General features: G+C 44.6%; 1 protein-coding gene across 6 annotated transcripts in view; it reads right to left on the reverse strand.

The window, feature by feature from the left end:
* PMS1 (PMS1 homolog 1, mismatch repair system component) overlaps nt 1-13,725 on the reverse strand; it is a 114,049-nt gene that overhangs the window by 82,682 nt on the left and 17,642 nt on the right. For all 6 annotated transcript variants that reach the window (XM_039494344.1, XM_039494340.1, XM_039494341.1 and 3 more), the window contains exon 2: nt 3,686-3,842. In XM_039494344.1, coding sequence (XP_039350278.1) covers nt 3,686-3,817 — 132 coding nt within the window. In that variant the 5' untranslated portion in view covers nt 3,818-3,842. The remainder of the gene's footprint in view (nt 1-3,685; nt 3,843-13,725) is intronic.

Here is a 13,725-nt window from a genome sequence, read left to right on the forward strand (position 1 = left end):
GGGAATTTATGCAGAACTCCAGTGTGAGCAGATGCCTTTCCCTACCTTCTGTAAAAGAAAGTCTGAACACATTGTAGTCAAAAACTAATTTCCCACTCCCAGGGGTTTAGCTTTATTAATCAAGAAACTAACAATAAAATAACAGTCGCTCAAGCTTTCTTGCCAGGCTTGATTGAGCTAAAGGTTCTTACATCAGGAGACAGTTCAATCCACACCCCAGAGGGGTTCTCACAACAAAATTTTTGGTGGCCTCAGAATGCAGCTACCAACTCTTGCGGGTGGACGCTTTGACAAATTTTCCTAAAATACTTCATTAACTTAGGAAAAACAAATAAATATGCACATATACATGTCCAAATTGTAATTTATTTATGTTGGAGTTTTTTGCGGACTCAATAATAATGTACAGTTGTATGTTGGTGCCCCTAACCCTGCTGCCTTTCCATGTCCTCCACAGATCCCCCGACCCCTGCTGTCTTCACCCACTCCCCTAGTCTCCCCATCACCCCCACAGGCCCCACTACTTCCTCCCCGCATTGCCCTCAGCTCACTTCTATGGCCTCACATCCCAGGCTCACCCCACTCCTTGCCTCTTTACCATGGCTCCTAGTAAGACTGGCCCTGCTGAAGCCCAGAACCAGAGCCCCATGGCTAGAGCCGGGGGAAAGGGGGGCTGAAGTCCATCCTTGGAGTCCCTTGGCTTTGCCCCTTCCCCCATCTCTAGCCAAGAGGCTGTCATGGCCGCAGGAAAACCACTTGGTGGCCGCATTTGAGAAACGCTGCCCTAGACACACTCTATCCCAAGAGCCACTCCCACCTCCATTGTATCTGGTTGGACTAACAAGCCACCTATCTCAGTGAGTCTGAAGAACCCACCCACAGTTTTCCCAGCAGGACCAACCCCTGTTAACAGGGTGGTATATTTCAGACAAACACCATCAGTAAAGGACATGGAATTTCAGAAAAGTCAGAGCTCATAAAAAAACAAATTTTAGGACATTTTCAAATTTTGGATAATCAGAGTTAAACTATATCTGTCATCTGAGTCACCTAGTCCTCCTTACGCTGGAATCCTTACTCAGACAAAGTAGTCTCCTTGAAACAAGTAAAGATTACTCCTATGAACAAGGTTTGCAGTACTATGCCATTAATTTTCTTCGGAGGGGAGGGTAATGGACTCCTCTTGTAAGGATTACTCCTATAAATGAGGAAGTGGGCCTTTAATATTCTTTGGAAGAGGAAAGGATTGAACAGTAATTTTGTAAAAGTTTCATGTTCTCTGCTGCACTCTGGAACCTATGCAGCATTAGTGTAATTGTGGACATGCATTATGTTTTCAATCTTATTTAAATTATGGCAAATAAAAATAGTATGTCAATATAAAGTACTCTTATTTCACAAAATCCAAACAAAATAATGAGAATCCATGGTGTTATAATGTGTGGCTGTACAAAGAACCTCCAGAGCCTTCACAAAATCTTGATCAGCAAATTTGTTTTGAGTTATTAAAATCCAGATTAATCTAGGGTGTCTCCACTGGATTGCTGATTGAAATGCTTCCAGTTGTAAAGAAACTAGGTATTTTGCAGTACAATTTCTTTGGATTTGGGCTGAGCTGTCTGCATCTATGGTAGCAGAGCAATATCTTGAGGTTACAAACTTAGTTTTTTTAAGTTTTGGCCCATATGACTCTCTGAGGGTACTGGGGTAATGGGTGAACTGTAAACCACAACCTGAAATTCAGACCCATGTTGCCAGGGGCTAGTGAGAAACAGCATGAGAGGGTAGGGATGAAGGAGAGGTGTACTGGGTCAATTGCTGGTGGAGACTGCCAAAGTCTACAGATTGTTTATTAAGCAAAAGTTATATACAAGCTTCCTAAAAATCAGATGTCAGCCTATACTCCCCTCAAGAAGATGCTGGCAATTTAGCTCACTATCAAGAAGTTTTGAATCTTCCTCTTTTGATTAAGATCAGTATTAAGTAGGTTGTGGCAAGATAACTCATACAGTATCTAGACATATCATATCTCCTTGAACCTTGTCACACTAGTTACAGATGGGGGTATGACACAGAAATAGCCCTTGTTGCTTTATTTGATCTCCTTCTTGCAATTGGTAATAATAATAATACCACCAGTATGGATGTTTGATATCTATCAACTGCCTTCAACACCATGGATCATGAGCAGAAGTGGCTGGGCTTGTTCTTGAGTGGGTCTATTCTTTCCTAGCTGAGAGATCCAGAGGGCTCTTTCTTATTGCTACTGTGGGGTTCCTCATTTTACCCCTCTTGTTAGAAGTACACTTGATTTTACTACGAGAGATGGGGTCATACACAATGACCACAGAAAATTCCTATTGACTTTCTGTGGTCTTCCATGAGTTTTGAACAGATCCAGATTCTGATACCCTTACTCACAAGTGAAATACTATTGTACTCCATGAGCATTCCCAATGGAGTAAGATACTACTGAACATGAGTAGTCAGGAGGCATGAATGACAACAGTACCTTCAATAAACCAATCATAAGAAAATATTGCGTCTCCGTCTCAAGTGATGCAGACAGTGCAAATGAGCACTTTGTTCAGTGTTTGAGGGAGGCTGGAGCACAGATAGGAGATGCTTGAAATCCTATTCAGATAACATAGTGATATTTGTAGCTTAGGGGAAGCAATCCAAGAAGTTGGTGGAAATTATATGGCTCCCATGTCTGCCACTTGGTATTTGAGTTTACAATTTGGGAATAACTCAAATAGCTACTATGTTTTTTAGGAAAGGACATTGGGATTTCTACACTGTGAACAAACTAGTTCTTACAACACGTATCAGTGATATTTTGTACTTAGCAAAGAAACAGTGTTATTTTTCATTAGCTGAAATATTTCAAGAATAGAAAAATTTCCTGCATCAAGAGAAACTGATCTATTTGCCAAGTTTTTTTTGTCTGGGAAAGAAAGCATTGTTTTCTTCTAGGTAACATGCTAACTTTTAAAATATCCTGTTAAAAATATTACAAAAGGTACTGATACATTGTTCTGACTAGTACTATCTGAAGACTTTGAAAAAATAAAAAGTTAAATGTTCTTGTTACAAAAGCCTGAAAAACAGCCTCTGACATGGCCAGTGACAACATTTTGCATACTTGTTTTTCTACTGCATGCCAAGATTGCATACTATTAATCAAATGTGAAATGTGACAACTGTGTAAAATTCCACTGACTTCAGTGGGGCTCTAAATGGGCCTGGAGGTCCACCAGCTGGTTTTCTTTGCAAGAACGGGGTTTAAGTGTTTGCACATTTGTGCCCATAACTGTGAAAACTAAACTAGTATGGCCAACAATCTCTAAACAAGTAACTGTTCAATCAGAGTCATTTCTGATGTTTTTATAAAGACTGACATATTAAAGCAAGTTTACAGTGATTCATTAGGACTGCTCATTGGCCCAAACTATGTCCTCAGTTACACCCCTACATGCCCAGCGACATTAAGTGGGATGCACAGATGTAACTCCTGGCAGAATTTTGCCCATTAACTTTAGCATTAAAATATGCACATTTATAAATGATATATATATTTTAAAAGGAGACTTTTACACCCTTACGTAACACAGGAGAAATTTCCCCAGTATATTACCATCCAGTTTTCCATCTTAAGTCTAACTTAGTACCAGAGAAGACTTACCAGTTTAACATCAATACTTGTGGCATTGGCATCCAAGGAATTCTCTATCAGCTCCTTCACTACACTGACAACTGACGTGATCACTTGAGAACTTGAAAGGAGACGGACGGTTTCTGCTGACAACTGCTTCATCCTTGGGCTTTTAGAATCAGAGGAGCTGGATGGAAAGAGATAATAGAACAAGAATTTAAAGACTGTATTACAAACATGATGACATTTCTATTCAATCATTTTTCAATGATCAGTATGACTACATTTAGTTAGGTGAAGCACGCAATTAGGGAAACAGTACCAACTATACATTCACAAGGAGAGACTTGCGTAGGGTCAGGCCCTATATCAGAAAACATTAGTTTGACAGTAGAGAACTTCTACGTTAGACAATGCAAGGATTCAGAGTAATACTAAGCAATGGGCAAAACAGTACATAGTCCCATGGTTATCTTTTCAGGTACATTTGTTTTCTGTTCAATACTAATGTGAGCACTTACATGTTCCTTGACTAAATGATTACAGTATATGGTCCTGATCCTGCAATCATATCTGTATAGGTGGACCCCTCTTGACCATGAGGAGCCCAAGATTGGTGCCAAAATCTGAAAGTCACAAACCCTTCTTTTTTCTAACCCTTCTGAGATCAGGCTTTTTAAAATCTACCTAAAATTACTGAGCCAAATTCTTGTGCTCAGCTCTGCCGGTGTAACACATACTGACTTAACTGGAGTTATGTACAATCTAAGAGCAGAATATGGCCCACAAAGGGTTGGGTTTTGGTCTGTTAGAAATGGTCATATTCAGTGATAGTGTGGACTAGGGCAGAAGCATGAGACTAGAAGCCAAGGACTCCAAAACTCTAATCCTGACTCTTCTATTGACTCACCATGTGCCTCAAGCAGGTCATTAATTTCTCTCTCAATATCCTTTATCAGTAATATGGGAATAATACTTACCATACCTGTCACAAAGGGGTGCTATTATTACTTGTAAAACACTTACATACTGCCATAAAACATACATGGTGCTTCACAAATAAAGATAAAGACATATTCCCTGCACTGAAGCGTTCACAATCTAACATCCTGATCCTGTAAACGCTTATGCATGTACTTACCTTAACATACCTTGAAGCTAATTATACTCACGTGTAAAGTAAATGCATAACGGCAGAATTGGGGCAATAAAGTGGATATTAGTTAATGTTTGGGGTGTATGGGGTGCCCAGGGAGGGGTAGTACCTCTGATGGAGGGGACTTGTTGTACCCCTTTGGGGGTAGTCTGTCCACTTTGGTCCCCACCTGTCACTCAGCTCTCACCTGTGGCTCCAAGTAGCTGCAGCATATGCAGTGGCCACACCCCGGGCAACGGCCTCGACAGGCCAGCCAAACCAGGTGAGAGTAACTGATGGGACTCAAACCCTCAGTGAATTAAGGATATGCCCACTCACATGCGACGTCAGCTCCGGTGGACTGCGTGAAAGAGATCACTAAGATCCAGCGGCCAAGAAGGTGGCTCTGCAACGCTTTGTGGAAAGCAAAGGGCTTGACGAGGCACAAAAGACGTCAAGGCCATCCACTGCAACCAAAGAAGTTACCAGTCGTGACGATTTTTCGTACCATTGGTGTCTGGCTTCTAAGGTCGAGAGAGTGGGATTACTCCCATGCAATGGCTCTACCACTTAAAAAGCTTTCACGCACAGGTCCTGTGCAAATCATCAATCATCATCATCATACCACCCAAGTCCTGTGGCGATGGGGGAGGGGCAAGGCAACAGGGGGAGGTTACCACTGGGAGTAGTAGTCCCAATCCTGCACGGAGGTGGCCTGTGGATAGGTGGTCGTCCAGCTCCGTACTTGGGGCAGCAGAGTTGCCTGGCAGCATCCCAGGCATCTGAGCAGCCTTTAGGACAGCACTGCTCACCCTAGTAAGGGAGGGGCCTAGAAAAGTTGGCCTAAAAATTGCCTGCCCTACAACAACTGGCCAGCAAGCCGCAGCTGGCAGTTCAACCCAATCTGCGTCCGAAACCAAAAGAAAAATTTGAGAAAACTCACCATTGGTGTATGGAATATTCGTACCCTCATGGATCGAGAAGCTGTTGTAAGAACTGAGAGAAGGACAGCTCTCATTGCTCGAGAACTAGCCCACTACAACATTGATATAGCAGCATTAAGTGAAACAAGATTGCCTGGGGAAGGTTTCTTGAGCGAACCAGGAAGTGGTTACACCTTCTTCTGGAAGGGTAAGACTGAGACAGAGGACAGAATACATGGAGTTGGTCTGGCAATAAAAACCTCATTGATGCATCAACTCCCAGACCTTCCAGTGGGTATCAATGAAAGATTGCTGAAACTATGCTTCCCACTAAATGCCAAATGTCATGCCACCATCATTAGTGCATGTGCCCCCACTCTAACATGCTCTGACAACTCATAGGAACAATTCTATGAAGATCTTGACAGACTGATTAAGGCCACACCTGTAACAGACAAACTACTCCTACTTGGAGATTTCAATGCCCGAGTCGGGGCTGACAGCGAGAACTGGAAAGGAGTAACCGGGCCACATGGTGTAGGCAAAATGAACAGCAATGGACTACTCCTTTTGAGCCTTTGTTCTGAAAATAACCTGACCATTACCAACACACTGTTCTGACAAGCGGACAAATACAAAATGACGTGGATGCACCCTAGGTCCAAACAGTGGCATCTGATAGATTATGCCATTGTCAGAAGGTGAGACATCCGAGACGTACTGATCACCAGAGTAATGCGAGGCACAGAGTGCTGGACAGACCACAGATTAGTCAGGACGTCTCTTCAACTTTACATCGCTCCCTCTCGGCACAAACGCCCTAAGCATGTGCGACCTGCTTTCAACTTTGCCAAACTGAACGATGCTCAATGTTTCAACAATTTCCAGAAGAGTCTTGATGACAAACTGACATCCCACGGACAACTGATCAGTACTGTAACCGAAAAGTGGGACCAGTTCAAGCAGATAGTGACTGATACAGCAATAACATCTCTTGGACCAAAGAAAAGAATACATCAGGATTGGTTTGATGAGAACCAAGAAGAAATATGCTCAGCACTGGAAGTAAAGAGAAAAGCCTTTATCGAATGGCAGAATGATCCCTCCTCAGTCTCTAAACAGGACCATTTCAAGTACCTTCAGAGCAAAACACAGAAAGACCTCCGTTAGATACAAGACAACTGGTGGGAGAGCAAAGCCAAAGAAATTGAGCACTATGCTGAGACCCACAACTCAAAGATGTTCTTCAGTGCTATTAAGACTGTCTATGGATCTTCTAAACTAAGGACCACCCCATTGCTCTCATCAGACAACACAACGCTGATTAAAGATAAAGAAGGCATCAACGAAAGATGGCGAGAACACTTTAGCAACCTTCTCAATAGACCATCAACCGTGAATAATAATGTCCTCAATGAAATTCCACAACAACCTGCTCTGACAGATCTTGACTCTCCACCCACTATAGATGAGATTAAGAAAGCTGTTAGTCAGATGAGTTCAGGAAAAGCTCCTGGAAAAGATGAGATACCAGCAGAGATATACAAAGCAGCAGGTCCAGCAGCACTAGCAGCGTTCCACAGCGTGATCATCAGCATCTGGGAGGATGAAAACATATCACAGGACCTCCGCGACGCTACTATTGTCTCTCTTTTCAAGAACAAAGGAAGCAAAGCAGAATGTGGAAATTAGAGAGGCATATCCCTCCTTTCCGTTGGAGGGAAGATCATCGCCCGCATCATCTCGAACCACCTAATAGCCAGTACTTCCGAGGCAAATCTACCTGAAAGTCAACGTGGTTTTCGACCTGGCCAGAGCACAGTCGACATGGTGTTTGCTGTCAGACAAATACAAGAGAAGTGCATTGAACAGAACATGCACCTGTATGCTGTCTTCATAGATCTGACAAAGGCGTTTGATACCATCAACAGGGAAGCCCTTTGGACTATTCTAACACGACTTGGCTGCCCAAGAAAATTTGTCCTGATTATACGCTTTTTTCATGACAGCATGACAGGCAAAGTATTGTCTGATGGAGCCACATCAACCCCCTTCAACATCACCAACGGCGTGAAACAAGGATGTGTTCTCGCTCTTTTCTTATTTAACCTGTTCTTTGCATGCGTCCTCAACCATGCAATGAAAGATCTGGATTGAGGTATATATTTGAAATACCGGCATGATGGTTCACTTTTTGACCTCCGTCGCCTGAATGCAAAGACTAAGACAGTGCAGAAACTCCTTCTTGAGGCACTCTTTGCTGATGACTGTGCCCTCATGGCTCACACTGAAAATGATCTTCAGGACATTGTCAACAAGTTTGCCGAGGCCTCGCAACTTTTCGGACTAACTATCAGCCTCGGAAAGACAGAAGTTCTCCATCAACCTGCACCTGGATCAAATGCTTCTGTCCCGAGTATCTCCATTGACGGCACTCAGCTTAAAATAGTGGAGAACTTTAAATACCTGGGTAGTGTCATATCCAGTGATGGATCACTGGATAATGAGATCAACGTACGAATATCCAAAGCAAGCCAGGCACTTGGCTGTCTGCGTGTCAAAGTTTTAAACCACTACAACATCCAGATGTCAACAAAACTGCTTGTGTACAGAGCTGTTGTTCTTTCATCTCTTTTGTACGGGTGCGAAACATGGACACTATATAGGCGTCACATCAAGCAGCTCGAAGCATTCCACATGCGCTGCCTCTGCAACATCATGAAGATCCGCTGGCAAGACAAAGTGCCCAATCTTGAGGTCCTCGAGAGAGCCCAGCTGACAAGCATCAAAATGATAATCATGAAGTCACAGCTACATTGGACCAGTCACGTCAGCCGCATGGATGCCAATAGAATCCCCCGCCAGCTTCTGTATGGTGAGCTCTTGCAGGGCATCCGGCATATAGGTCATCCATGGAAACGTTACAAGAACACCATCAAAGCCAATCTGCAGTACAGCAGTATCAAACCTAGGGACCTTGAGGATGCCGCCAGCAACAGAACACAGTGGCGTGTAACAGTCAGAAATACCTGCATCACCTTTGAGGCAGGCCGCTGCCGGCGTCTACAAGAGGCATGTGAACGACGTCACAGAGCATCAGCAGCGCACAACCCACTGACCACGAACTTCCCATGCACCATCTGCAGCAAAATGTGCACCTCTAGAATTGGCTTGTACAGTCATCAGAGGGCACATCATGAGACCAACAATAGATGATCTGCACAGATTTGTCATCATCGGATCAATGGACTACCAAGACTTAATGTTTATACAGCTCTTTAAAGATTTAAGTTGTTATATACATGCGAACTATAATATTATTGGCTTTGTCTTTAAAAAGGACAGTGTCAGAGAATTTCAATAAGTATTTCAAACAACACTGCTCTACAGCCAAAATGCTTCTAAAATAAATGTAGTCAAACTTTACTAATTCTGGGTCACTGAGAACGAAAATGATGCTTAAAATTGTTGATTGGCTCTAGTTTTCAACATATGCTATTGGGTCAGTATATACGACCCTTGACTTGGGAATGGCGGAGGATAAGTGAGTTATAAAGGGAAGGGATCTCAATTTAAACCAGAAATGACTAAAATACATCTTTGACTGGATCTATGAATAAATCTATGACTGGGTTTGGACAGTACTTGCTTTTTAGGCAAAACAATGAATAATGCAATCTGAAGCTGGTATTGCGTCATACATGATATGAATTGCATCATGTTATTCCTAGAAGTCATGGATGATGCAATCATAACGAAGCTTACATCACTCTGCTGAACAAATTGCCCTATATCAGCTCTAGAAATCATACAGTGTCGTGCTCTCTTATTTGTCAGTGTTTGATTTTGCAAAAGGACACATTTCTGTTTAGCCAAAGTGAGCAGAGATGCCTCGTACTTGTGTGAACAGTGCAGATAACTTCTGCTATGTTTGTGGTGAAGTGACTTTTGCATCACAAAAGCGCAGTATAACCACTATGGTTAAGAAAGCCTATCACCTTTATTTTGGCTGCAAAATTGGAGATCAGGACAAGAGGTGGGCCCCACACATATGCTGCAACACTTGTGCAACAAATCTTCGCTAGTGGTTGAACAGGAAAAGGAAATCTATGCCTTTTGCAGTGCCAATGATTTGGAGAGAGCCAACAGATCATACCAGCAATTGTTACTTCTGCATGGTGCCTCCAGTTTGGAAAGGTGTGTCAAAGAAGAAAAAGTGGACTGTGCATTATCCAAACATTCCATCAGCTATACGCCCAGTACCCCACGGAGAAGGGCTGCCGGTTCCTGATGCACCAGAATCATTCTCACTTGAGTCAGACGAGGAAGAGGAAGAGGATGAAACTTCTGGTCCTGAACCATCAATGTCACAGGATCCACATTTTCTCCCATCCTCCTCCTCTGAACCACACCTCATAACACAAGGTGAACTGAATGACCTTGTCAGGGATTTGGAACTACCCAAGAGTAAGGCAGAGCTGTTGGGCTCCAGACTACAGCAGTGGAATCTCCTGGCAGGTGATGTTAGGGTTTCCATGTTCCGTGACCGTCAAAAGGATCTTGTCCCTTCTTCTTCATGGAAGGTGATCTTGTAGCCTGCAACAACATCGATGGTGTGATGGCAGCCCTCAACATCGTTCACGATCCAGATGAGTGGAGACTGTTCATTGATTCACTGAAGACGAGTCTTAAAGCTGTTTTACTGCATAATGGCAATGTTTTGCCATCAATTCCAGTTGGTCATGCAGTCCATATGAAGGAAACCTATGACAACATGAAACAACTTTTGAGGTGCATAAACTATGACCAACATCAGTGGCAGCTTTGTGGCGATTTGAAGGTTGTTGCTCTCTTGCTTGGTCTGCAGACTGGATACACAAAGTACTGCTGTTTTCTCTGCGAATGGGATAGTCGTGCAAGAGATTCCCACTACATCAAGAAAGATTGGCCACTCCGACAGTCATTGGAGCCTGGGAGGAAAAGTGTTCAGCATCCACCACTTGTTGAATCAAGGAAGATTTTGTTACCACCCTTACACATCAAGCTGGGTCTGATGAAGAACTTTGTCAAGGCCATTGACAAAACACAAGCAGCTTTCAAGTACCTCCGTGGAAAATTTCCAAGGTTAAGTGAAGCTAAGATAAAGGAAGGTGTCTCTGTTGGTCCTCAGATTTGTGAACTTCTTCGAGATGATGCATTTGACCATGCACTGCGTGGCAAGGAAAAGACGGCATGGAAAGCCTTCCAGTTAGTGGCAATACATTTTCTCGGAAACAACAAGGCAGACAACTACAGGTTGTTGGTGGAAAACCTCCTCAAGGCATACAAAAGCCTTGGTTGCAACATGTCACTAAAGATACATTTTTTGCACTCTCATCTAGATTTTTTTCCACCGAACTGCGGAGCAGTGAGCGATGAGCACGGCGAGCGATTTCACCAGGACATTGCAACAATGGAGAAACGCTATCAGGGCAAATGGAGCCCATCAATGCTTGCAGACTATTGCTGGACAGTGACAAGAGATGCTCCATTTAATTAATACAAGAGACAAGCCAAGAAGCGCCGAGTAGACACTGAATAGGACTAAACTATATACATAATAGTTTTTTGCCTTTTGTTTCATAATAAATTTTAGTTATATAACCCTTTTGCTGATTTTTAAAGTGTTACATAAACAGGACAGGTGAAATATTATCATGTAAAGCAACCATAAACACATGAAAAGACCTAGGTTTACAATTTATGATTAAAACTCTACTATCTACACAATATACATAGACATAAAATGTAAAAACTTAAATACCTTAGAAACAGTAGCCAATCAGTTGTTTTAATTGTCATATTTGAATTCAGCACATCAAAATAAATACATTTTATCTCTGAAGCAGACGACTTCTCAAAAATTGTAGACCAGTGTAATTTTTAACTACTGATTTTACAGTGTCCTCTCAGATGCTTGAGCATTTCCTCTGCCAAGTTTACCCTTCATCAGTTGGCAAATATTGATATTTCCCCACTGTGTTTTAAATTGAAATTAGCATGGCTGATTGTGTAAAAACAAAACAAAAAACCCCAACTTCAGCTTGCTGAATGTCTTTATTTGACCGTGAGTATCACTGGCACTAAGTGCTGGGGACAGGATACGTTGACAGAAGAAGCGGTGGAGCTATAGAAGGGATCTCAGCCATAGCTATTCATGCACAACAGCCCCACATCTTGCCCCCGTCCTCTGTGAGAGCAGATGACTCTATGCAGAGGACACTCCATAGGATAGTGGTAAAACTCACAAACTAACATAAGGTGCACGCTGCCTGCACACTATGGAGTCCAGCTCCACATGGCCTACCTGAAAATGACTTCAGAGGAAGAGAGGAGGAAGGAGGGTGGCTACATAGATTGCTCCGTAAGGACATGGAGCAATACCGGATTTACAATGGCGCCACTAGCGTCGGGCCCACAGCAGTTGAAACGGGCCATGGCCTGCTCTTCTCTGCCTCTGACTCTCTCCTGTGGGGTCAGAGAATCTTGATCCTGGGGGCTGCTGGGGCTCCGTAGCAGCCTCTGCTGGCAGCAGCCTGACTTCTCCCCCGCCTCTTTCCCCAGCGTGCTATGTTCCTTCCTTCGCCCCCCTTCCCCCCCCCCGCTGCCGATCAGCTGGATCTGCTGCTTGCCAGCAGGAGTGGGGGAGGAGGAGGGAGCCTCAGCACGCTCGCAGTTCCAGGGAGGAGGAGGAGAAGTGGGGGGGTGAGGCCTTGGGGAAGGGGGTGGAATGGGGCATACCCGCTTCAGCACCCTGCGTGAGCACCCCCACGACCCCAGCCCACATCCCCAGCCCCCCCGACCGCTGCACCCCACTCACATACCCCTGCCCTGACTCCTGCACCCCCTCACCCAGCCCCCTGCACCCCCTCACACACATCCAGCCCTCTGTCCTGACCCCTGCACTCCTCTCACATCTCCCCAGCCCTGACCCCTGCAGCCCTCACACCTCCCCTGCCCTGACTTCTGCACCCCACATCCCCACCCCCATCCTGAGAACCAAACAGGAACTGCCCCATATAAGTGCTCCACACCCCAACCTCCTGCCCCAACCCTTAGCCCCCTCCCTCGCCCTAGCTCCTGCCCAGACCCCGCATCTGAACATTTTTTCACAATATTTGGAAAGATCATTAAGTGGTCCGTCGAGACCCTCCGTGATTTTCAAGTGGTCTGTGGAAAAATAAGTTAGACTACAAGAACAATCAAGGTACCTCACTTTATTTTCACTTACTTGCTATTACTTATAGGAGGAGGATGAAGAAAAAAAGGATGAAAAACAGGGGCAGGGGGAGATAAGGGAGAATGTTCTTTTCCTTGGCTGGGTCCCAAGGAGGAGCCCCAAAAATGAAGCTGAGCACAGGGCTGGGGGGCTCCACTAACTCTAAATCCACCACTGGCTGTCACGTCACCTGGGCTGGGGATACTGTCAGGGCCAGTGTAACCACTAGGTGAACTAGGTGAGGGCACCAAGATTTGGGGGTGCCAAAAAACGGTGCCCCCCAAAAATTTTTTACACTATAATGGAGTCACATCTTACCCAGGGGTTAGGTTCTAAAGTCACCACGTAAGAGGAAAATCGCATATAGTGAAAATTACCATAAAGTACAGTATACACTAGAACAGGGGTCCTCAACCTATGGCACGCACACCAAAGGTGGCACGCAAGGCGATTTTTTTTAATGGCAGGCTGCGGGTCCCGGCCGCCGCTGAGCCTGCTGCCGGCCTGGGGTTCTGCTCACTCAGCCGGCAGTGGGCTGAGCAGGGCCAGCAGTGGGCCGGCTCCTGCCAGCCAGGGTCCCGGCCGCAGCCCTGCTCAGCCCACTGACGATCTGGGGTTCCGGCCCCTTGCCAGCCAGGGTCTTGGCCACTGGCCCCGCTCAGCCTGCTGCCGGCCTGGGTGAACCTAACCCCCATGTAAGATGTGACTCCACTGTATTTGTTTTTGAAACTTTATAAGCGTTGCTCGGGGGGGG

The sequence above is a fragment of the Mauremys reevesii genome, linkage group 11, assembly GCF_016161935.1.
Source record: "Mauremys reevesii isolate NIE-2019 linkage group 11, ASM1616193v1, whole genome shotgun sequence".
NCBI lineage: Eukaryota > Metazoa > Chordata > Testudines > Geoemydidae > Mauremys > Mauremys reevesii.